Source organism: Piliocolobus tephrosceles, chromosome 9 (genome assembly GCF_002776525.5).
Source record: "Piliocolobus tephrosceles isolate RC106 chromosome 9, ASM277652v3, whole genome shotgun sequence".
Taxonomy (NCBI): domain Eukaryota; kingdom Metazoa; phylum Chordata; class Mammalia; order Primates; family Cercopithecidae; genus Piliocolobus; species Piliocolobus tephrosceles.
The window spans coordinates 64,077,536-64,103,583 of record NC_045442.1 but is presented as its reverse complement, the minus strand read 5'-3'; the positions used below and the strand labels follow the sequence as shown (position 1 = coordinate 64,103,583).

At 38.9% G+C, this 26,048-nt stretch overlaps 2 protein-coding genes and 1 pseudogene across 7 annotated transcripts in view; 2 read left to right on the top strand and 1 right to left on the bottom strand.

Moving 5' to 3' along the window:
• Positions 1-17,210, top strand: part of HERC4 (HECT and RLD domain containing E3 ubiquitin protein ligase 4) — a 143,616-nt gene extending 126,406 nt beyond the window's left edge. For all 3 annotated transcript variants that reach the window (XM_023205109.2, XM_023205108.1, XM_023205110.2), the window contains 4 exons: positions 2,033-2,115; positions 6,067-6,250; positions 13,614-13,716; positions 15,988-17,210. In XM_023205109.2, the coding sequence (XP_023060877.1) occupies positions 2,033-2,115; positions 6,067-6,250; positions 13,614-13,716; positions 15,988-16,196 (579 nt within the window). In that variant the 3' untranslated portion in view covers positions 16,197-17,210. The remainder of the gene's footprint in view (positions 1-2,032; positions 2,116-6,066; positions 6,251-13,613; positions 13,717-15,987) is intronic.
• Positions 3,141-4,292, top strand: LOC111537941 (annotated as a pseudogene). The gene has a single exon (XR_002730155.2). The product of XR_002730155.2 is annotated as a 40S ribosomal protein S12 pseudogene (transcript).
• A 1,865-nt stretch (positions 17,211-19,075) lies between the features above and the next one.
• Positions 19,076-26,048, bottom strand: part of SIRT1 (sirtuin 1) — a 33,452-nt gene continuing 26,479 nt past the window's right edge. For all 3 annotated transcript variants that reach the window (XM_023205113.3, XM_023205112.3, XM_023205114.1), the window contains 2 exons: positions 24,447-25,004; positions 19,076-21,193 (listed from right to left, as the gene is read on the bottom strand). In XM_023205113.3, the coding sequence (XP_023060881.1) occupies positions 20,865-21,193; positions 24,447-25,004 (887 nt within the window). In that variant the 3' untranslated portion in view covers positions 19,076-20,864. The remainder of the gene's footprint in view (positions 21,194-24,446; positions 25,005-26,048) is intronic.

Genomic DNA, 26,048 nt, shown 5'->3' with positions numbered 1-26,048 from the left:
GCCCAGCTAATTTTTGTATTTTTAGTAGAGACAGGATTTCACCATGTTGGCCAGGATGGTCTCAATCTCTTGACCTCGTGATCTGCCCCCATTGGCCTCCCAAAGTGCTGGGATTACAGGCGTGAGCCACAGCACCCGGCCTCTTTTTATATAAAAAAAATTTTATTTGTATATTTGTTTGCCACCCTGCCACATACACAACAGTTATCTTTATGGTTTTGTCAAAGCTGACAAAAGATGCCATATTCTGCTGTCATGACATTTGCCCCCAAAAAATTGCACATTCATATTCTTTTCAAGAAAATCTTGAGACTATTTTCTGGCCGGGCATGGTGGCTCACGTCTGTAATCCCAGCACTTTGGGAGGCCGAGGCGGGCAGATCACTTGAGGTCAGGAGCTAGAGACGAGCCTGGACAACATGGTGAAACCCTGTCTCGACTAAAAATGAAAAAATGAGCCAGGCGTGGTGGCGTGTGCCTGTAATCCCAGCTACTTGGGAGGCTGAGGCAGGAGAATCGCTTAAACCCGAGAGGCAGAGGTTGCAGTGAGCTGAGATCGTGCCATTGCACTGCAGTCTGGGTGACAGAGTGAGACTCCATCTCAAAAAAAAAAAGTTGCTCTCCACAAATCCAGACAACAACAGAAAAGCATTTTCCAAAGTGTGTTCCTGTTAGAATAAGGTGACCATAAAAATAAAAAAAAAAAAGCTATTTTCTATGAAATTTTGGTTCTCTTTCTCATTTGATTCACTCATACCCGTGTTAGTTTCTTGAATTTTTATTGATCATCTCAGTTGACTAAAAAATTGAGTTTCAAGCTGTTTAATTTCTAACTTATCAGTCACCAAATTTATGAACTCTTACTGTATTCAAAGAACTATGGTAATTCAAACATTTCTCCCCACTGCCATTTCTTTCTCAGAAATTTTTCAGTGGCTTTTTATTGCTTGTAGAATAATAGCTTTAGAATGGGTGTCAAAGACATTTATAATCTGGCTCTCTTCCTTTCACTGTATCCCTCCCTTCATACCAAGTTTTGTCATATCACACAGTATTTTTTTTTTAATATACCTTACCTTCCTCTTTTTCAGAGTCACTTACCATACATTTTCAGAAACTCGATGTTGTAAATATCTAATTTTTTTGTTCAATCGATATTGTCTGTCTGAAATCTCATTCTCTTCTTAATCTTTCAAAATACTACCCATACTTGTAGGTGCTTTTCAGATGGCATTTCTTCCTCAAGGTCTTTCACACGTCCTCTAGTTTGGAATTCCATTTGCATTCCTCTATGATCTGATAACATTTTGTTCATATGTCTCTTATAAATGCATTATTTTATTATAATTGGTTCTTTATATGTTACATCTCTTCCTTTACTAGATAGTAAACTTCACAGCAGGAGTATAAACATCCCACTCCCATCATAGTATTTTACAAATAGCAAGTTTTCATAAAAGAGGATTATATTCCAAAAAGAAGGAATAGCAAAAGAAAAGATGCAGAAGTGGTCATGGTAATATTTGTAGAAAAATTCCAGAAGTAAAAGAAATAAAAGGTTTATAAACCAAATTAGTACATAACTGGAAAAACTGCCTGTGATCAAGTTTACAACAAGGGTGATAGAGGAACCCTGGAGTAGCGGTTGTCATGTGGGAAGAAAATGCGTGATTTTCTAAGCTGAATGCATTCTCATACTTGGATTTTTATCACTCGTCTAAGGAAAACATCCTAATATTTTATAGTAACCATTCTAAAGTTTTATGCACAACAAATGCTTAGTTCCCTTATTAACTTACCAAACACTTGGTAATTTGTAATTAATCATGGTAGGATTTCAAACTAGAGAGGATCAAAATTTCTAGTTCTGGCTTTAAGCAGAATTCTCAGATAAACTATATGGTAGCAGAATTTTATTTCAAATTTAGTAGTTTTTTTTTATTAAATGAGAAGTAGAATATAATAATAGATTATTAAAATACTCTAAGTTTTGAGTCTGACATTGACTTTTTTTAAAAATTTAAATTAATAGATCACAGTTGAAAACTTTGGTGCAACAGAAGTCAAAGAGCTGGTTCTAAATGGTGCCGACACAGCTGTTAACAAACAAAATCGGTAAGTGAATTTTAGCAGCAACAGTGGGAATAATAAGATTCAGTAGACATTTTCTTCTGTATGTAGAAAACGTGTCACTACGCTAAGTTTTTACTCCAATAAAACTTTAATTTTGAGTGGTTAGTGAGGAAATAATGTGCCTTTTTCTCCTGAAATCCCTTGAAGACATTAAACAAAACAAAGAGAAGGGAGAAGTGACAGCAGCAAACATTTTTGGAAGCCAGGAAACAGTAGTAACTAACTTTAGCAAACCAGAGAAAGCTGCAACATGAGATGGAAAAGAGGAGCCACGAAGCCAGCTGGATCACTTCACAAAACGAAAGTTTGGGTGCTGAGAACAAAACATACCTTTAGAAAATGTGTGGTGTTTGGGCAAATGCTAGAAACAGAACTCTTATAAGAAGCAGTTAGAAACTAGTTTCCCATGCTAACATTGGGTTTAAAACAACAACAAAAGAAACTAGTTTCCCTGAGCACACCAGGAAGCTGGCAACTGCCCCTCTGCGGCCTGGGCAGGAGATTGGAAATTTACCTTCTGGAGAAACTGGACTGTGGATTTGAGGACACCTAGAAACTGCCACAGGCAAGGAGCTGAACTGAAAACAGGGAGATTAAGTGCTGAAAGTCTATCGCTGCCTCCTCCTTAGTACCGTATAGTGGTAGATCCTTTTCTGGGGAAATTGCCTAACATTTAAAATGTAAATCCATAGGCCAGGCACATTCCATTTTTAATTGTATCCATCTGGATGTCACACCTGCAATCGCAGCACTTTGGGAGGCTGAGGCGGTCGGATCATGAGGTCACGACAATGATACCATCCTGGCCAACGCAGCGAAACCCCATCTCTACTAAAAATACAAAAAATTAGCCGGCCGTGGTGGCATGTGCCTGTAGGTCCAGCTACTTGGGAGGCTGAGGCAGAAGAACTGCTTGAACCCAGTGAGCTGAGATCGTGCCACTGTGCTCCAGCCTGGGCGACAGAGGGAGGCTCCGTCTCAAAAAAAAAAAAAAAAAAAAAAGTTAATCGATAGCCAAAGGTCAACAGACATTTAAGGAAAGACCGAAACAGTCAAAAAGAATGGCAAGAAACCAGGAACCATGCAGGTTGAAGGACAAAACTTCAGAGGAAACCGAAATCAGTATCCTCAGAATGATGTGTGACATCCAGATGGATACAATTAAAAATGGGAAAAAAAATTTATTTGAAAGAAATGGAATGAATGAAATCCGTCAAAGAAGATATTTTTAAAAATAAATAAATAAACTTCCCAGAAATGAATGACATCCTTTCAAGATTGAAAGCATGAGAAGTGGAAAAAAGGTCAATACCAAGACAAGATACATGAAATTTCAAAATTTTCAAAGTCAAAGGGACCCTAAAACTGTCCAGAAAACCCACAGACCTAAGAATTAGTAACATCAGACACTGGAATCAAAGAACACTGGAAGGTAGAAGACCAAAATTTTAGGAAAAAATTACTTTCAACTTAAAATTTTGTATCCAAATTATCAAGTGTGTGAGTGTTTAAAAACATTTTCATACATTCGCAGTCTCAGAGAATTTACTTCTGAAGCCTTTTGCTCAGGAAATTACTGAAGGATGTGTTCTGTCTACCAAAACAAGGAATTAAACCAAGAAAGAGGAAGACACAGGATTAAAAAAGCAACAACAGCTCTTTCCCTGCCGCCGCGGAGTCGCGCAGAGGCGGAGGCTTCGGTGCGTTCAAGATGCCGCTTCACCCGTAACCCACCGCCATGGCCGAGGAAGGCATTGCTGCTGGAGGTGTAATGGACGTTAATACTGCTTTACAAGAGGTGCTGAAGACCACCCTCATCCACGATGGCCTAGCACGTGGAATTCGCGAAGCTGCCAGAGCCTTAGACAAGCGCCAAGCCCATCTTTGTGTGCTTGCATCCAACTGTGATGAGCCTATGTATGTCAAGTTGGTGGAGGCCCTTTGTGCTGAACACCAGATCGACCTAATTAAGGTTGATGACAGCAAGAAACTAGGAGAATGGGTAGGCCTCTGTAAAACTGACAGAGAGGGGAAACCCCGTAAAGTGGTTGGTTGCAGTTGTGTAGTAGTTAAGGACTATGGAAAGGAGTCTCAGGCCAAGGATGTTATCGAAGAGTACTTCAAATGCAAGAAATGAATAAAGAAATCTTTGGCTCACACACACACACACAAAAAAGGCAACAACAAATTACCGAGATTCACGCAAGCAAGGATTCTTTTTGAGGATCAATAACTGTGTCGATTTAGAAAGCTAACAACGTGGGTTAGATCAAGAGGATGGAGGGCTCGAGTAGAGAAATGCAACTGATAATACCTAATTTTTGAATGAATCTAGAGGAAATGGATATTTCTTTTGGAGAAGTTGGGGATGAATTAGCAAACTAAGGAAAATAGAAGTTCTCTTTAAGGGAAAAAGGGTAACCATAGAATACAGCTTAACTGTGAATAATATAGAAATGTTAACAAATATTGAACCAAAAATTGTTATATAAATACAATAGATGTGCAGGGGAGTAGAAAGTGAATGGGACAATTACATTAAAGATAAATCCAAACCACCAAATTGAAATTTAAGGAATAACAGTAGAACTGTGTTGTTAGAAGCTTGAATATAAATATCAGAAGGAATAGCAAAAAGAATTAACAAATAGTTGCCTTTGAATAGTGGGAATTTCTGGCAGAGAAGTGTTGGACAGAGAGTTTCTTTATTCTCTTCTATTTTGTTACAATTCTTTAATAATGGCTGTTGCCAGGGAGTTGGTCCAAAGGATTATAATCCTAATTCTGCTGCTTAGAAGCTTTATAACTTTAAATAAATTAGTTGATGTCTCAATGCTTCAGTGTCCTTCTCTGTTAAATGGAATGACAAATTGTACCTATTTCATGGGATGATTTTGAGGACTAGATGAGACAATATTTTAAGATACTTAGAATAAGACCTAGCACATGTAGTGCTCAGTAAATGTTAGCTATTAGGATTGTTACTATTTGATGTTTTAAACTCTTGATATGTCTTACTTTGATAAAAATAAAGCTGTTTTTAAAATGATGTGAAAAAATTTTAGGTCCTTCTAGATATCCTCGTTTTAAAAGAAAATTTGGTTTTGAAAGGCAGTTTACCATTATTCCTATTGCAGAATCATCCTTTATTACTTGGAAGACGAAGATATAAAATAGTGAAATCTTCTAGTTCCCATTCTCATTATTTGTTTGACCAGATAGCATCATAAAATGTTGTGGCTAGCAAAACAAAACAAATTGAATAAGATTGTGGTTCAAATTCAGGGGTTAAAGGGGCTTCCTTTTTTTCTTTACAGTTTCCTTTTGTATCATAAGAGGTAGAAGAGAATCAGAAGTGATTGTGTATGTATTCACATGTACATTTGAAAAGAAACTACACTTGTACTCTTTAATGATTATCCTAAAAGAATGCTTAGTATCCTCTCTCAGGCATTTGTTAAAGTAAATGTTGTTCAGATTCCTTGGAACCCAAGGAAAAGAAGGCTATAGTTTGTCAAATGATCTGAATCCCAAAGCTCTTATTTTTTCGTCACCTATTGTTTATAACAGATCATTCCTTTTAGGGATGCATGTGACTTGATACATATAAATTCTCAATAACTTGTAAATATTTTAAAATTATTTTCATAGCCATTCACAGTATTCTGCCCATTAGGAAATGACATTTTTTCCAATAGGAATAGCCTAAGAATAACTGAATGCCTCATGGATATGGCTGATTTTTATATGGAAAGAATAATAGCTTTTTCCATAATGACTTTGGTTTTGTCCTGTTTGAACCCTACTCATACATTCTCAGTTTCATAGATATGTAGCAGAAATTGTAGGAGCACTTGAAGTTTTAATGACTACATTATGGATTCTTCATAAATGATTTTTATAATCTGTACATGTGTGCTTTTTCATTTCTAGACAAGAGTTTGTTGATGCTTATGTGGATTACATATTCAATAAATCAGTGGCTTCCTTATTTGATGCTTTTCATGCGGGCTTTCATAAGGTCTGTGGAGGAAAAGTCCTTCTGCTCTTTCAGCCTAATGAACTACAAGCAATGGTCATTGGAAATACAAATTATGATTGGAAGGAACTGGAAAAGGTAGGGGAAAACTAATCTCTGATATTGTGTAAATGGAAAGGCTTATATGTGGAAATCTTGCCTTTTTATGTATTATTTTTTATTTTATACACTTTATTACTACCATTTTACAGGAAAGCACTCTACCCTTCTTGGCCCACAATGAATGGATTTTTGAACTGTGTATGAATTAGACACTACTATAATTGGTGGTATTGATATAGAAAAGTCATCTGGCCAGGCACAATGGCTCTCACCTATAATCCCAGCACTTTGGGGCGCTTAGGCGGGAGGATCACTTGAGGCCAGGAGTTCAACAGCAGCCTGGGGAACATAGTGAGACCTCATCTCTAAAAATAACTTAGGCCAGGCGCGGTGGCTTACATCTGTAACCCCAGGACTTTGGGACGCCAAGGTGGGTGGATCACCTGAGGTCAGGAGTTCAAGACCCGCCTGGCCAACATGGTGAAACCCTGTCTCTACTAAAAATACAAAAATTAGCTGGGCATGGTGGCATGTGCCTGTAATCCCAGCTACTCAGGAGTCTGAGGCAGGAGAATCTCTTGAACCTGGGAGGCGGAGGTTACAGTGAACTGAGATTGCGCCACTGTACTCCAGCCTGGGCAACAGAGCAAGGCTCTGTCTCAAAAAAAAAAAAAAGGTAAGTAAATAAAAATAGATAAAAATAATTTTACAAATTAGCCAGATGTGGTAGCAAACACCTGTGGTCCTACCTGTGGGAGGCTGGGGTGGGAGAATCTCTTGATCCCGAGTGGTTGAGGCTGCAGTGAGCCATGATTATACCACTGCACTCGAGCCTAGATGACAGAGCAGGAGCCTGTCTGTCTCAAGAACAGAAAAATGTCATCTGTGGCACAGCTGGATAGAAGCCCTTAACCAAGCCGGGCATGGTGGCTCACACCTGTAATTCCAACACGTTGGGAGACTGAGGCAGGTGGATCACCTGAGATCAGGAGTTCCAGGCCAGACTTGCCAACATGTTGAAACCCTGTCTCTACTAAAAATACAAAAATTAGCCGGGTGTGGTGACACACACCTGTAATCCCAGCTACTTGGGAGGCTGAGGCAGGAGAATTGCTTCAACCTGGGAGGCGGAGGTTGCAGTGAGCCAAGATCGCGCCACTGCACTCTCCAAAAAAACAAAAAGCCCTAGCCAAAACTGAATGGGTTTTCGTTCTGCCTCAGTCCTAGGAAAACCATTATGAAATGCAGTTGTGATGCTTAAAAATCTTTGTTTCCTTTTTTTCTGATTAGTCTCAGTGTTACATTTTTTAGCAGAGTAATTATCAAATACTGATTCTGATAAACATTTAATAGAAAGTGCTAGCCAGGTGCGGTGGCTCATGCCTGTAATGTCAGAACTTTGGGAGGCTGAGGTGGGCATATCACGAGGTCAAGAGATCGAGACCATCCTGGCCAACCAACATAGTGAAACCCCATCTCTACTAAATATACAAAAATTTGGGCATAGTGTTGCACGCCTGTAGTCCCAACTATTCGGGAGGCTGAGGCAGGAGAATCGCTTGAACCTGAGAAGCAGAGGTTGCAGTGAGCCAAGATCACGCCACTGCACTCCAGCCTGGTCAACAGAGCAAGACTCCATCTCAAAAAGAAAAAAGAGAAAGTGCTAAGTTAAGCCAGGCATGGTGTCTCACACCTGTAATCCCAGCAATTTGGGAGGCTGAGGCAGGCAGATCACTTGAGGCCAGGAGTTGGAGACCAGCCTGGCCAACATGGTGAAACCCCATCTCTACTAAAAATACAAAAATTAGCCAGGTGTGGTGGCGCACTCCTGTAATACCAGCTACTTGGGAGGCTGAGACACAAGAATCACTTGAACCTGGGAGGCAGAGTGACAGAAAGTGCAAGGTTAGATCAGCTTTGAGGAAGATATATACGAAGTTAATCTGCTGATTTTCTATCTTTATAATGTACCATCCTCTGATTTATGCATTTATAATTAGATACTGTATACCTATTAAGATGACTAACATAAAATAGTAGAGCTAGCACTTACCTACTTTTTATGTCAGTCATCTTAATAGGCGCAAAGCATCATGAACGTTTGTACATTGCCAATGGGGATACAAAATGGTAGAGTCACTTTAGAAACAGTGGCGGTTTCTTATAAAGTTAAACATACATTTGCTTTATGACCTAGCAGTCCTACTCCCAGGTATTAAATTATATTCACACAAAAATCTGTAAACAAAGGGGACAGAGTTTCAGTTTTACTAGATGAAAAGAATTCTAGAGATCGATGGTGGTACAACCTTGTGAATGTAGTTAATGCTACTGAAGTGTACACTTAAAATGGTTAAGATGTAAACTTTATAGTATGTGTGTTTTACCTTAACTTTTAAATACTTTTTTTTTTAAATTTGCAAATGAGTAAAAAACTGCAGACAACCTAGATGTCCTTCAGTGGGTGAATGGGTGAACCTACTACAGTATACCTATTCAGCAGAATAACTACTAAGTGTTAAAAAGAAATGCACAGCTGGTCGTGGTGTCTCACACCTTTAATCCTGGCACTTTGGGAGGCTGAGGTAGGCAGATCTCTTTAGCCCAGGAGTTTGAGACCAGCCTGGACAACATGATGAAACCCCGTCTCTACAAAAAATACAAAAACTGGCCGTTTATGGTGGCGTGCACCCATAGTCCCAGCTACTCCGGAGGCTGAGGTGGGAGGATCCCTTGAGCCCGGGAGGTGGAGGCTGCAGTGAGCCCTGACTGCACTGCGACGTAGGCAACAAAGCAAGACCCAGTCTCAAAAAAGAAAAAAAAGCACTATTGACACATGCAACAACTGGATGAATCTGAGGCTTTATGCTAAGTGAAAGAAGCCAGTTTCAAATGGTTGCATACTGTATGGTTCCATTTATGTGACATTCTTGAAAAGACAAAAAATTATAGTGAACAGAGACTAGGGGTTGAGTGGGAGGGTGTGACTTCAGAGGAGGTAGCACAAGAGACATCTAAGCATAACAGTGATGGGACTGTTGAGTATCCTAATTGTGGCAGTGGTTACACAAATCTGCATATATGCTTAGAACTTACAGAACTATATACACACTAGAATATAGCCAGTTTTACTGTGTAGTCATTTAAGGAATAAGATTTTAAGAATAATTAGGACTTCTAATTAAACATTATGGATAAACATGTCTGCTCCCTCCCAAAAATCTCACTAGAATGACAGAAATGGAATAAAAATGGTAATATACACACCAAAAACTAAAAAATAAAAATGCAATGAACAAGAGAAGTAGTAGTTTTGGAAGACAGAAAGTAAGGACATAAATCGATGAGTGACTTAGAGCAGAGGAAAATTGAATTCTAAGCCTCCAGAGGGACAGGATTGTCAGGAGGCAACTCTTTTTTGTTGTTGTTGTTGTTTTGAGACAGAGCCTCGCTCTGTCGCCCAGGCTGGAGTGCAGTGGTGTGATCTTGGCTCACTGTAACATCCGCCTCCCAAGTTCAAGCAATTCTTCTGCCTCAGCCTCCCAAGTATGGAACTACAGGCATGCCACTATGCCCAGCTGATTTTTTTTATTTTTTTAGTAGAGACAGGGTGTCACCATATTGGCCAGGCTGGTCTCGAACTCCTGACCTCATGGTCCACCTGGCCTGAGGCAACTCATTGTATATCCTAGAATCTGAAAGACTCAAGAATTGGTATACCATGTTACCCTTAATGGCAGGGATGAGGGTTGGACTAAGGGCAACAGAATTACTTTAAAGTCATTTTAAGGAATAATTGGACCATTCATGTCCCCTTTTTTACCCAGCAAAAGACAGCTTGGGAGAGAGGCTTTACAATTTGGGAAACCAAGTAAAACTGAGGATGCCACACAGCTAGTAACTGGGTGTAAATCCTTCAGGAAGGAGACTGAAGGTTCCTGTGTGGTAGTAAATTGATCTGCTCAAGAGAAGAAGCCTGTAGATACTAACTTTGAGTTAGTATCACTGAGGGGTCCCCCAGTGGAAATGGAGTCCACCTCTAATCACCTTAAAATGAAAATGATACAACAGCTTCTCATCACCCTTTAGATCCTACACAATTTGTCCCTCCTTGCCTCATGTCTTGTCATTGTTGCTCTCACTCTGCCTCAGCCTTATTAACCTCCTTGCTGAGCCTAGAACCCTCCAGGCACGTTCCAGTCTTAGGGCGTTTCTGTTTCCTTTTCCATGTGCCTGGAATTCTCTTCCCCTGATAATCCCAAAAGATTCTTGCTCTCGCTTCCTTTACGTGTTTGTACCTTCTCAGAGACCTTCCCTGGATAACTGATCTAAAATTGCAAACCCCTCTCCTGCACATGTATCCTGTCTCCCGTCACTGTTTTATTTTGCTTCTTTGGATCTGACATAATTTTCCTTAGGTTGCTCCTTCCCCCAACCACAATGTAAGTACCGTGAGAGCAGAATTTTTGCCTCTTTGTTCACTGCTGTATTCCCAGCACCTAGGAGAGCACTCAGTAAGTACTTGAAACCTTGCCTGAAGTGATAATTGATGTCAAAGTGTTCATTCAGTTAAAACAGGACATCTTAAAAAGTATATTGTAGCGGCCGGGCGCGGTGGCTCATGCCTGTAATCCCAGCACTTTGGGAAGCCGAGGCAGGCGGATCACGAGGTCAGAAGATCGAGACCATCCTGGCCAACATAGTGAAACCCCCATCTCTACTAAAAATATGAAAATTAGCTGGGTGTGGTGGTGCGTACCTGTAATCCCAGCTACTCAGGAGGCTGAGGCAGGAGAATCGCTTGAACCTGGGAGGAGGAGGTTGCAGTGAGCCAAGATTGCACCACTATACTCCAGCCTGGTGACAGAGCAAGACTCCATCTCAAATATATGTATATATATTATAGTGTATTTATACTTATAACACTTTGATTTCTTCTGTCGTGTATCTGATTCATTACAATTTTAGTGATTATGATTTGGAGCTTTAAATGTTCTTTCTTAACCAGGACATGTGTGCACATTTTTACCAAACCATTTAGAGATTTAAAAGAAAAAAAAAAACTTTAGCCATCCTCTTTTCCTTCCCCACTAACATGCTCACAGTTTAATAAATTGAGTGCTAGAATTAAAGCCGTTTTCTTCAAACTTGCTTGCAATTAACAGCAAATATTTTGCAGATCTGAATTATTGAGAGTTCAGTGATTAAGATAAATCATGGCTACAAATAAGGAGAGTCCAAAATTCAAAAGGCCCAGTAGCAAGTATTTATTGAGCCTCTACTGTATGCCTGATAATGTGCAACTGAAACTATGCAAGAAATTGAGGAGAGCGCAGGAAATAAGATAGAGACATGGTCTTTGCCCTAATAAGGGAGCTAGAAATTAAATGCTTAATACACAGTTTTGATGAATACAATGAAAAAGAATTTAGTGAGGGGTGCATAAGGAGGAACCTAATCTAGGCTAGATGAATCTGGGAACGCCTCTCACTAGATGGTAAGCTCCACAAGGTAAGTGAGGATTCTGTTCACTGAGGTTTTCCCAGGGCCAAAAACATTGACTAAAACTCATTATGTATTTGTTGGATGAATCAATGAATGAATTAGATGGCATTTAATCTGAGCCCTAAAAGGGTAAAAATTAGCCTGATGACCAAAGAAGAAAGGATGTGTCTGAGTGGTATAGGCTGAGGAAACAGTACGTCCGAAGGACCTGATGCATCTGAAGAACTGAAAGTTAAGGCCAATTGTGGCTGGATAAGAACAGTTCACAATAGAAAGTATTTCCTCTCTGCTTCCTACCACCTTCTCTCTTAGTACTAATTTTTTGGGAGGGTGGGGGGAGCAGCGGGGATGGAATTTCACACTTGTTGGCCAGGCTGGAGTACCGTGGCGCAGTCTCGGCTCACTACAGCCTCCGCCACCCGGGTTCACGCAATTCTCCTGCCTCAGCCTCCCTCAAGTAGCTGGGATTACAGGCACGCACCACCATGCCCAGCTAATTTTTGTATTTTTAGTAGAGGTGGGGTTTCACCATGTTGGCCAGGCTGGTCTGGAACTCCTGACCTCAAGTGATCCACCTGCCTCGGCCTCCCAAAGTGCTGGGATTACAGGCATGAGCCACTGAGCCTGGCCAGTACTAATATTTTTGAAAGGGGAGATATATTACCCCAAAACTTACTGGCTTCAAATTACCCCAAAACTTACTGGCTTCAAAATAACAATGAAACTTTGTTGCTTTATAGTTTCTGTGGGTCAGGAATTCAGGAGTGGCTTAGCTGAGTAGTTTGGGCTCAAGGTTCCCTCATGAAGTTGCAGTCAGAATATTGGCTGGCGCTATAGTCATCTAAAAGCATGGTTAAGGATAGAGATTCATTTCCAAAGTGGCTTACTCACCTGACTGTTGGCAGGGGCCTCAGTATAGCACCATGAGTACTTCTCTTCATATAGGGATGTTTGAATATGCTCATAAAATGACAACTGTTTCCCTCCAGAGTGAGTGATCCAGAAGAAGGGCTGAAGCCATAGAGGTTTTTGTTTGTTTGTTTTGTTTTTGTTTGGTTTTTTTGAGACGGAGTCTTGCTGTGTCTCAAGATACTGCACTGGAGTGCAGTGGTGCGATCTCAGCTCACTGGAAGCTCCGCCTTCCGGGTTCATGCCATTGTCCCGCCTCAGCCTCCCCAGCAGCTCGCACAACAGGCGCAGACCGCCACGTCTGGCTAATTTTCTGTATTTTTAGTAGAGACGGGATTTCACTGTATTAGCCAGGATGGTCTCGATCTCCTGACCTTGTGACCTGCCCGCCTCCACCTTCCAAAGTGCTGGGATGACAGGCGTGAGCCACCGCGCCCAGCCATAGAGGTTTTTTTTATGATTTAGTCTCAGAAGTCATACATTCCTCATATTCACAATGTCCTTGTTACACACGGGCATGAATACCAGGAGGCAGTGCTCACTGGTGGCCATCTTGTAAACTACCTCAGAAAATTTTTAGTGTCGCTTAGTACCGTATTTTAAAAAGGAGAGATAAATTGTAATGTTTGACTTCTGTTCGTGAATACAGAAAAAGGAAATTTTCTGATTATCACAGATAATTCCATGTCAAACTTTTAATGGTCCTACAACATTATTTTAGTAATTCTAGTTTCTCTTTATTTTACTTTTGAAGATGATAGTATGATCCTATCATGTTATTTGAAGTGCTGGGAAAGATTTCTGGTGATTCTTACATATTTCTTTTTCTCCTGGAACTAATAACTTCAAATTGTAAATGTCCAGGAAACAGTGGACAATCCATTGAATTGCACAAGTTTCAAACTCCTGGACCATGTTAGCTTTATGTGCTAATATATTAGCCAGCGTGTCCCTTCATACTAATAAAAGATTATGTTGTTTTTAGAATACAGAATACAAAGGGGAATATTGGGCAGAACATCCTACGATAAAAATTTTTTGGGAAGTATTTCACGAATTACCATTGGAAAAGAAGAAACAGTTTCTGTGTAAGTATTTCTAATTAGTTGTATACTTTATGAGACTGGAATCTGATTATGTATTATTCCAAAGTCCTGTTTTTAATCTTCAAGTAATTTTTTTGAAAAAGAACTGATCTGCACTTTTCAGTACATGTATTCTCTTATTTCAAAGGCTAAATTCAGTTTGCCTACAAAATAGCATCGATTCATTCTATGAAGTAAAACAGAAGCTAACTTGGAAATGAAAGCAAACTATAGCTATGTTACAGTTACAATAAACTGGTTACAATAAACTAGGATTGTAGAATTCCTTTTAGATTTCTAAAAAGATCTCTGAAGTATAGTCATCCTTTGGCATACATTGGGGGATTGGTTCCAAGACCTCCCTGCCAAGGATACCCAAATCCAGTAGATGCTCAAGTTTCTTATATAAATTGGCATAGTATTTGCATATAACCTATGCACATCTTTATACTTTCAGTCATCTCTAGATTACAGTCATGTACCACATAATGACTTTTCAGTGAACGAGAGACCACATATATGATAGTGGGCCCTTAAGATTATAATACCTTATAATAACCTACTGTACCTTTTTTGTATTTACATACACAGATACCTACTGTTATGTTACAGTTACCTACAGAAATCAGTACAGTACCATGCTGTACAGGTTTGTAGCCTGGGAGCAGTAGGACTGTATCACGTAACCTAGGTGTGTAGTAGACTGTACTGTCTAGGTTGTGTAAAATATGATGTTTACACAATGAATGAAATTACCTAATGATGCATTTCCCAGAACATATCCTCATCGTTGACACGTGAATATACCTGTATTAATACCTGATACAAAGTCAATGCTATGTAAATAGTTGTTGTACTGTATTGTTGAGGGACCAGTGTGAAGAAAAAAAGTTGACATACTCAGTACAGTCACAAGCAGCCATTTTTTGAAAATATTTTCCATTTGCAGTTGGTTGAATCCATGGATACACAATTCACAGATATGGAGGGCCAACTGTATTGCTCTTTTCTCTGTTTGGTCTTCATTTTCTTTTTCTTTTTGCTTTAAGACTAAAACTTTGGCAATTTCTATATAAAATAAAGCTTTTTCAGGCTTTAGTTCTCTCATTTATAACTGATGCCTGAGTATCTTTCTTCTGTTAAAGTCTGTATTCTAATTGAAATTTGACTTATTTTTAAAGTTGTCAGAATTTATGTATCCAAATCAGTGACATTTCCTTTGATACTCCTGCTGTTGCCAAGAATGTTTTAGCAATATGTCCGAGAATCTTGGTCAAATTCTTCTGTATGTCATAAGGATGAGAAATCATTACTCTTTTTTTTTTTTTTTTTTTTTTTTTGAGACGGAGTCTCGCTCTGTGGCCCAGGCTGGAGTGCAGTGGCCGGATCTCAGCTCACTGCAAGCTCCGCCTCCCGAGTTCCCGCCATTCTCCTGCCTCAGCCTCCCAAGTAGCTGGGACTACAGGCGCCGCCACCTCGCCCGGCTAGTTTTTTGTATTGTTAGTAGAGACGGGGTTTCACCGTGTTAGCCAGGATGGTCTCGATCTCCTGACCTCGCGATCCGCCCGTCTCGGCCTCCCAAAGTGCTGGGATTACAGGCTTGAGCCACCGCGCCCGGCCGAAATCATTACTCTTTAAGAGTGATTTGAGCCTGGGCAACATGGCAAAACCTCATCTCTACAAAAATTAGCCCTGGGCTTGATTAGCATGGGCAGTAGCCTATGCTCCCAGCTACTCCAGAAGCCGAGGTGAGAGGATTGCTGGAGCCCAGGCAGTCGAGGCTGCACTCCAGCCTAGGCAACTGAGCAAGGCTCGTCTCAAAAAAAAAAAAAAAAAAAAAAGAATGATTTGAATTTTGGCTGCCCATTATAAATTTCTGATTTAAAAAAAAAAAAAAAAACAAAACAGAAATGAAGCAAATAGAAAAAGAAATCATAATCAAAACTGCATTTTGTATTTGGTTTGTCAACTAGTTCTAAATGGCTTTTTCCAAAAAAGGGCTCTCAAAATATTTTGGCAATGGCAATAGTTACTCACTTATCAAACATTTAATAAGCACTTCCCTTCCTTTGTGCCAATATTAAGATTATACTTTTAAAGAAAAAATATTGTGTGAATGAGCAATTAGAATGTGTCTTTAAAAACTTCCACAAATTAGGGAGTAAACACATTAGAGCAGATGTTAATGTGAAGCTCTGCTGTAGTGACTGTACAAAATATGACTTGCTACTTTTTGTTTTGAAGTAGTTGACGGAATGATTTTTTTCTTGGCAGTATTTTTGACAGGTAGTGATCGCATTCCTATTCTTGGTATGAAGAGTCTGAAACTAGTCATCCAGTCAACAGGAGGTGGTGAGGAATATCTCCCAGTTTCCCATACTTGTTTTAATCTTCTGGATCTTCCAAAATATACAGATAAAGAAACTCTACGTTCTAAACTGATCCAAGCTATTGATCACAATGAAGGCTTCAGTTTAATATAACTATTCAGTTTAGTGCAAAAGCATTAAACTATTTGTGTTTTTCTTGTGGTGATGAATTCAGCAAGGTGACAGGTACTATTATAATTCTTACTTGCAGAATGTTCAATCTACAAGTGTTTATGGAAGTCAAAACATTAAAGGAAAATGAACAAACTGTTAATATTATTGTACAGAACCATGGATTTTTTTGACAATCTTCCAATAAACATAACAAGTATTGTGAATACATTAAAGTTCTACTAACATGAGTTTTAAGAGTTTGCATATTTCAGAAATGATCTGGTGTGAGTGCATGGAAATATTGCTTAATTTTTCTTCAATCATTGAGTGAAAAACCTTTAACTTTGGCCTGCAATAGTCATTTGATTATTTTTTCATTTTGTAAATAATGTTAAGTTTTGTAATAAAATAGTTATGTTCTGATACCAGTACAGTTTCTATGGTTGTAATTGAACTTGAGCAGACTTTTAGAGGTTAAAAATTATGATTTAAGTCTTACTCTGAAACTCTATAAAAAGAAAAAAAGGTAGCATGGTGGAAACACGATCTTTTCTTTTTTGCTAGAATAAGTGTCTTTGTGCAAACCTAAATCACAAATAGGGAATATACTACATAACCTGCAGTTCTTTTCTCTTTTGTGAATCCTGACATGACATGCTGATAGATGGGGAATTGTTGATCAGAGAACTTATTAATATTTAGTACTGGAAGAACTCTGTCTCCAGTTGCCAGTAATAGAAAGAAACATTGGCTACTATGAGCACCAATCACTGGGTTATAGCTTTCAAAAGTATTGATGCTGCAGGGCTTTAGAGCTATTTCCTTGAATTTAAGAAACAAATCTTAACGGTTTCATGGTGCTGATGCTTAGTTATCTCATGCCATTAAATTGTAAAAGTGAGTTGATGCAATACATGTGACTTTCTGCTAGAATGCAAATATTTATTTTTTAAATTTATTTTAAAATGCCGTGAAAAAACTGTTTAATAAAGATTTATTGTTTTAATATTTAAACTTTCAGTGGTTCTCATATAAGAGTCAAAATTTTTCAAAAAGAGGGATGGCTCAGGGAAGGTCTCTGAAATTTCAGATTGCTTGTTTCTATTCCCAAATTTATAGAGGTCCGCAGTCTCAACCTGTAATTCTAAAATCCAAAAAAACTGAAAATATTGTCATCTCTCACTTTGCAGAAAAACCTGATCTGAATTGTTGAAGCTATTTATGGTATTCACTAACTAAGACTATGACCCCTATTGGGTGCTTTAAAAAATTCTTTAAAATTCATAATTCCAAAATGCAAATAAGCCCAAGGGGTTGGATAAGGAGTTGTGGACTTGTACTTTTCAGTAGGTCAGCTTAAAAAACTATTGGCGAACCACAGAACTCTTCTATAGATAGAAGCACTAAAACAATGTTCTCACCTAAGGTACTTTTCCTCAAAGTACCTTCTCATGGCATTCTTCCCCATGAGAATGTCTCCATGTACCTGATATTATATCATATTCCCTGTTCGTCCACTCCTTGAGGTAGTTAATTATTTGAATCAAAAACATGTCAGATGCTGTTTCTCAATAGTAGTAACCTTTGTATATTATGAAGCCGTTCTGTGAAATAGCAGGCACTTTGGATTAATAGTTCTATGAACAAATACTGTAACAAGAGAATAGCAGCTCATCTAGGAGCACACTGTACAAAGCTTAATTTGGAGACACTTCCTCCCTGTTACTCTAGACTATGATACAGTGTATTAACACCAAGGAGATTCATGATAGAAAGTTAAAATACCATTGAAGAGTTCTGAAATTGCCATTTACTTTTAAAAAACAAGAAAAGTCCTGAGCTTTGTAGATAAGAGCAGCAAAGCTACAGATCATTTTCTAAATTGTAGGGACTTTGATTATTGAGTTGGCTAAATACTGAAGTATTTGGCCTCCACACATCTATTTGTAAGGTACAAATATATAGTGTTTGTAGCTCTCCTGTCTTAACTTAGTCATTTAAGCTAGTAGCCATTGTTCAGGATGATGAATAAGACAGCAGAACCAAGACATTCCTTTCAATTAAAAGGAAATAAAAACCAGAATGCAGGCTGGGCGTGGTGGCTCACACCTGTAATCCCAGCACTTGGAAGACTGAGGTGGGCAGATGGCTTGAGTCTAGGAGTTCGAGACCAGCCTGGCTAACACGGTGAAACCCCATCTCTACTAAAAATACAAAAAATTAGCCGGACATGGTGGCGGGATTTCACCATGTTGGCCAGGCTGGTCTCAAACTCCTGACCTCAGGTGATCCGCCCGCCTAGGCATCCCAGAGTGCTGGGATTTCAGGTGTGAGCCACAGCACCTGACCAAGTTACACATACATTTTAAGGGGGACACTGCTGGCCTCTTCAGGAGTACTTTCTCCCTCAAAATAAGTAGGTTCTCAGGTCAGCCTCAGAAAGTTGATACCAAATGTGGTCTGCAGTCTTTGGACTTAAAAAGACCTGGCATCCAACAACAGATTTTCAGTTAACCCAGCCTTTGCATCACATAGATTTTCACTACCCACCACTTCCTGTTCTCTCTCGAATCCCAAACTTCTGGTCCTTTATCATAGGACAATTGTCACATCCTTCTTAGGCCCTGCCCTGCCTTTTCCCCACGTTTTACTTGCTCAAGGCCTCTAGCCTAAAATGGTTGAAATAGTTCTGAAATGCTTGGTGGTGATGCATCGCCTGCTACGATCAGCACCATCAGTGTTTTCAAGTACTGGTCTGGTGAGACTAATGTAATAAACTGAATGAAGAAATGTAGTATGAGAAAGAAAGCATCTAATACTATAGCATTCAAAGCTGTACAAATTCTGCAAGATTTAAAAATTATATACCTTAAACAATGTAAGTTAACAGAAAAAAGTCAAATGACAGTTTTAATAGACTTTAAAACAGTGTACAAGTAAAAAAACACTGGTTTTGTATTTCAAAAGTTGAAGGAAGATATCCAGTCATTAAACAATCTACAAAACATATGCCAGTAGATTACATAAAAGACTATGTACAATATAAAAAGAGCTGAAAACAGTCTTCACTGTAAAAATAATTTAAAACAAACTTTTCAATTTAAAATATTATCTGTAGCACAAACACATCATGCAAATGGAAAACTAAATATACTGCATTCTTTAGTGTAGCCAAATAAATTCAGATTCAGACATCTTTTAAGTAGAGAAATGGCCATTCAAATACGATTTTTTTTCTCTGGCAGTAATGGTCCTAGCTGGGTATTTTATGCATGAAGAACAGCTATATTTCAAACCCTTTTTATTGTAATAAATACTAAAGCAACAGAGGAATACTTTATTAATTTAGGAGTAATGTTCAAAAATGGTCTAAAAAATAAATGCTTACGGTGCAATTTCATAAAGTATGAACTTCTTGAAAGACTAGAAGCTTTTGCAGCTGAGAAAGTTGATCTCTAGTTTTAAGGCAGGCTAAGCTTTTAAATAAAGATAAATTATAAGAACTAGTTTCATTCATTAACTATTCTGCTATTACAAGTTACATCATGTTCATCTCCATAATACTAGGCTAGCAGTTTGGTATTTAACACCAAATCCTCCCAATGGAAGGAGACATGTACTTTCTGGCTGAGTTATAATTAACATCTTATTACTTTGGAACTGTAATCAGGGGCCTGTTGCTCTCCTCATTAATGGAAAACAGCAGTCCAAAATATTACACTCTCCCCAGTAGAAGTACCATTATTATAGATTCGGAAAGGCTTTGCATATTCACTTTTGGCAGTTTAATACTTGTGGAAAAGATCAATGCAAGCTCTACCACAGTGATAGGTATTTAAACAACAATGGCAAATATTTCAAAACTAAGGGGATCCAGGCAGGCACTATTGTTTCTAAAGCAACTGAAACATTTCCAAAGCATTTATTTGTTTTTCAGGTTAGTTTTATGAGCCAATATAGACATTACTACATGTCCACAGGAAGTACAAAAGCCATCTTCATTTGAACATAAATACAATAATCCTGAAATTCTTAGCACCAAGTATTACTTTTAAAAGTAAAGACAACCGAGTGCCCTCCCACATATTATCGACTTCCTTCTACTCACATTGCATGTCATTTGAGATTTTAAAAAGTTAGCTGCCACAAGTTTTGGAAAATGCCAGTGTTTAAAAATAAGTAATTGTGTTAAAGAATCAAAAGTTTAGAGTTAACAGATTTTGAGTACTTCAAACCATTCAATGTTACAAAGAAAAGTGAAAATACCATTCTTTGGTCTAGATAAGCTGTTCCCTTTACATTAATTTAACATTCCGATGGCTTTTTGAAAACTTTAAAAATGTTGAAACTCACTAGACAAAAACAAAAATTATATATACATATGAATTTATCATACAAATGAATCTTTAAAAGAAAGTTAGTCTTGACCAACAGCTGATTAAAGATACTTAGTACCTTTTTAAAAAAAAAAAAGTTAGTGTTGAATTTGTACAAGTACAGAAATAATGAAGTTAAAAATTATCCATGAAAAACGATCTATTTTACCAATCTATAAATATTACCTTTCTGGTTTCCTTGCTCTATAGAGTTCACAAGTAAACATTCATTTTGACATGCTAAAGTTCCTAATGCTGGTGGAACAATTCCTGTACCTGCACAATTATTACACTATGATTTGTTTGATGGATAGTTCATGTCTGTTACTTCCTGTTTCATAGATATAGCTTCATTAATTGCCTCTTGATCATCTCCATCAGTCCCAAATCCAGCTCCTCCAGCTCTCTCTGGAACATCAGGCTCATCTTCTAAGCCATTGTAGAATTCTTCAATTTCACTTTCATCTTCCATGGGTTCTTCTAAACTTGGACTCTGGCATGTCCCACTATCACTGTTACTGCCACAAGAACTAGAGGATAAGACGTCATCTTCAGAGTCTGAATATACCTCAGCGCCATGGAAAATGTAACGATTTGGTGGCAAAAACAGATACTGATTACCTGAAATATAATGATGAAAACGTTATCCTTTCAGTTTTCTAAGACTAACTCAGTCTGAAATGAAGTGTGGGTACCAGCTCTGCCTTTTATAAGTGTCCTTATGAAAGACTACCATTAGTGTTTAAAAACAACTGGGAGGTCATGATGTGCCTGCAGTTCCAGCTACTCAGGAGGCTGAGGCGGGTGGACTGCTTGAGCCCAGGAGTTCAAGGGCCAGCCTAGGCAACACAGTGATGGCCTGTCTCTTAAAAATTAATTAAATACAAGCAATACACTTAGTCCTGGGTTCAAATCTTAGTTCTGCCATTTATTATATCTTTGTAAATTTGTAAGTGTACCTCTGTGCCTCAATTTCCTCATCTAGAGAATGAAATAAATTTTCACAACCCTATGAGGGAAGTGCAAAAAATGTAGAGAACCATATTCAATAAAGGTTATTTCACCAATTATTTTAAAAAGATTTGTTGAAAATGAAGTATCCAGCCCAGCCTACATTAGATACCCAATTTGTGTTCATTAAGCAACTTCTCTAAAACACACAGGCTTTTACAGCATCTTCATTAACTATTTTAACTTTTTTCTGATTATAAACCTAAAATATTGTCAATAATGTAATCACCACAAATTCATAGTGTAGTCTGTAGACACTGTGAATCTACAGTATCACCTGTGAATCTAAATTTTGATTCACTCAAGAAGATCTCAGGCCCCATGAGCCACCTACTGATTCAGAATGTGTGTGTATATACACATACAGTCTAAGATGCTTTTGAAGTCCTCTAAGATGTAATCTGAATCCATGAATACCAATAAAGTTCTTTCTAAGGCACACCAAATCAATCCTAGCTTGGCCATTTGGGGTTTAAGTGAAAGAGTAGGATCCCTAAAAACTGATGGAAAAGTTTTCTACCCTTGAATTCACAATATGTCTCTAACTTAACATCTCTTTTCACACATAATAAATGTAATATTTATTGTACCATATCCCAGACTAATTCACAGAAGCCTGGTTACCACACTGGTAGGTGGCAAACCTAAAGTTCTCTCCAAAGTGGCTCTCAAACTTTTACACTGCATCATGACCCAGTTGTCACCCTGACTACAACCTGTGTGACAATTCTGACCTGAATCCCTGAAATTTATTTCACAGTCCACTACAAATCACTGTGAAAACCACTTATTTCCCTCTATTACAACAGATACATAGTACTCATCAGGTTCCTAAGACACCACAGGCAAGGCACAGTGGCTCACACCTGTAATTCCTACACTTTGGGAGGCCAAGGCAGGCAGACTGCTGAGCCCAGGAGTTTGAGATCAGTCTGGGCCATGTGGTAAGACCTTGTCTCTACAAAAACTAAAAAAAAAAAAAAAAAAATTAGCTGAGCATGAGGACACGCGCCTGTGGTTTCAGCTACAGCTACTCGGGAGGCTGGGGCAGGAAAATCGCTGGAACCTGGGAGGCGGAGGTTGCCAGGAGGTGGAGGTTGCCGTGAGCCAAGATCACGCCATTGTACTTCAGCCTGGACAGCAAGAGCAAAACTCCGTCTCAAAAAAAAAAATTAATAAAAATGTAAAAAAATAAAAATGACTGTTCAGGTTAACTCTGTTTCTTGGGAAAAGAGATTGATGCGTTTGACACATCTGCCAAAATGACATTCAAGAAAAGTTCCCAGTGCAAGTCTTAGTGCACAGGTAGACTTTGTATATGATAGAGACAACTATGTATTACCTAAGTCAGTAGCAATTTTTCTACTTTCTGACTTCTGCCACGATTTGCAAACATAAGCATCCCTCTATGCTTTTTCTAGTTTCCCCTGGGAACGTGTCTGCTCTTTTTAAATCCCTACTTATTGTTAAATATTTTGCTCCTTAGAAAGCCTTATATAATCTAATCTCCAAGTACAATCTACCTTTTGGGGCTGGGCATGGTGGCTCACGCCTGTAATTCCAGCACTTTTGGAGGCCGAGGCGGGTGGATCACAAGGTCAGGAGTTTGAGACCAGACTTACCAACATGGCAAAACCCCGTCTCTACTAAAAATACAAAAATCAGCTGGGTATGGTGGCGCACGACTGTAATCTCAGCTACTCAGGAGGCTGAGGCAGAAGAATCACTTGAACCCGGGAGGCGGAGGTTGCAGTGAACTGACATTGTGCCACTGCACTCCAGCCTGGGCAAAAGTGAGACTCCATCACCAAAAAAAAAAAAAAAAAAAAACCAAAAAAAAAAACACTACCTTTTGGGTGATGTTTTGTTCAAAACAATAATACTTTGTTCTTCAGTAGCACCTATACCAAAGTATTAATGAGTATCACCCACATTTATAATTACATACATACATCACTGTGTCTCCAGAACTTACCACAGTGCCTAATATGAAAAAGGCCAAAGGTTTATTCAACTGAACTACAATGTATTTACAGCAAATGACTGGAATACTCAAATACAGTTGTCTAAAATTTGTCAGTTTTCACCAAGTATGGTAAATGGAATGAGACCTAAAGTCCTAAATTATAGCTAAGTTACAGTGGTTTTTTTTTTTTTTAAACAGTATTTTTCTAACACTAATTTAGGAATTTTGACCATACAGACTACTTGGACTTAAAACATCAGCTCCAAAGAGTAGAAAGTGATTTCACCTATATCAATTAACACTGATAAAGACTATGCATGTTCTAAACAGGGTAGAAACTATTCCTATATTCAGTGGAGAAGAATCACGGATTCTTTCTAAGTCCTCAGAGAAAACACAGATGTGTTCTAAATTTCAGACAACACTGCATAGTAGTTAAGGGGGCAGGCTCTAAGCACAAATAGACTAGATTTTTAATCTCGTTCTTCCACTTCTTGCAGTTACCGTGCATGAGGTATTTAACCTCTATGGTCCTGAGTTTTCCCACCTGCAGAAGAAAGTAATAGATCCTACCTCAGAAGATTAAAATCAGGTAACATATGTAAAGCAGCTAACCCACAATAAGCACCCAAATCTGTCATCATTTCTGCCAGCTAATAACCCATTCTTATTTTTCCATCCCCTAGAGAAAACATACAGAGCACTATTTAACACTTCCTTCTCCGTATTATGAAGGATACCAGAAGATTTACCTTTCTGATTACGAACTGTACAGTTTCTCTAAACAGAATCAACTACATAAAGCTACTTTATCGATTAACCTGCCGAAATAGCTAATTTTTTGGAAATATTGTTATGACAACTATACTTTCAAAATGGTTCAATTGCCTTTCTTACCATCAAGCCGCTTACTAATCTGCTCCTTTGCCACTCTACTAGGCCAGCATTTTCTCACTGTTCCAGCCACTGAAGTTCTTTCATTTTTCTCCCCAGTACTGGAACCAACATTCTTCAAATCCGGATTTCCCATCTGTTCAGCAATACTTTCAACATTCCTAGAATTCTGTACTTCCTGTGGTTTTTCTTCCATACGACCTTTTGATTCAGACACATCTAAATCATCATTACTCTCAGCTGCTTGGTCTAAAAGTGTGACAATCACTGAAGAATCTGGTGGTGAAGTTCTTTCTGGTGAACTTGAGTCTTCTGAAATATGAAGAGGTGTGGGTGGCAAGTCTGACAAATAAGCCAATTCTTTTTGTGTTCGTGGGGGTTTTTCAGTAATTTCTGAAAGCTTTACAGGGTTACAGCAAAGTTTGGCATATTCACCACCTAACCTATGACACAATTCATTAATTATGACATCACAGTCTCCAAGAAGTTCTACATCAAAATGCAGATGAGGCAAAGGTTCTCTATTAATTAATATCTGAGGCACTTCATGGGGTATGGAACCTAAAATAGGGTGAAAAATAAGAGTTAGAAAAAGGGAGGAGGAAGTAAGCTAATAAAACCACAACAGATACATTACGCAAAAATCCAACAAGGGCTTGAGCTCCAAATTTCCAAAAAAGACCCATGCACTAAATACTTAACCAAGCCATTACATTTCATCAAGCAAGCAGATGGGCAGTTAAATGTCTTTCATAAAATGTTCAGGTTCTGCTCCTGTCACCTGGTAACCCCTGAGCAATCTTCCCAGACTTTCCCACTCTGAACCTCAAATTTCCTTGTCTGTAGAATGGGGTAACAGTACTTTTCCACAAGACTGTGGTGAAGATTAAATGAGTTAATAAGTCAAGTGCACAGAAGAGTTCTTGGCACATAAATGTTCTACTTAAGTAGCTCCTGATATAAAGAAGGTGAGCCGGGTGCGGTGGCCCACACCTGTAATCCCAGCATTTTGGATGGCCGAGGCGGGCGGATCACCTGAGGTCAGGAGTTCAAGACCAACCTGACCAACGTGGTAAAACCCCGTCTCTACTATTAGCCAGGTGTGTGGTGGTGCATGCCTCTAATCCCAGCTTCTTGGGAGGAGAACTGCTTGAATCCAGGAGGCAGAGACTGTAGTGAGGAAGAGACTGCAGTGAGCCAAGATCACGCCATTGCACTCCAGCCTGCGCAACGAGGGAGGGAAGGAGGACGGGAGGAAGGACGGGAGGAAGGATGGGAGGGAGGATGGGAGGAAGGATGGACTGATGGGAAGGAAGGACGAATGGACAGAAGGACGGACATACAGAAGAAAGGAAGGACAAACAGGAGGATGGAAGGACGGAAAGACGGAAGGAAGGGAGGAAGGGAGTGGGGGGGAGGGGAGGAAAAAACTCATACAAATAAATTCTACACTATTATAAACCTATTTCTTATTTATCTTTGCAACACACCATACTATCCCACAGCTTTCGAAATAAAAGTTTTTAAGTACTGGGCGTGGTAGCTCATGCCTGTAATCCTAATGCTTTGAGAGGCAGAGGAGGAAGGATCACTTGAGGCCAGTTT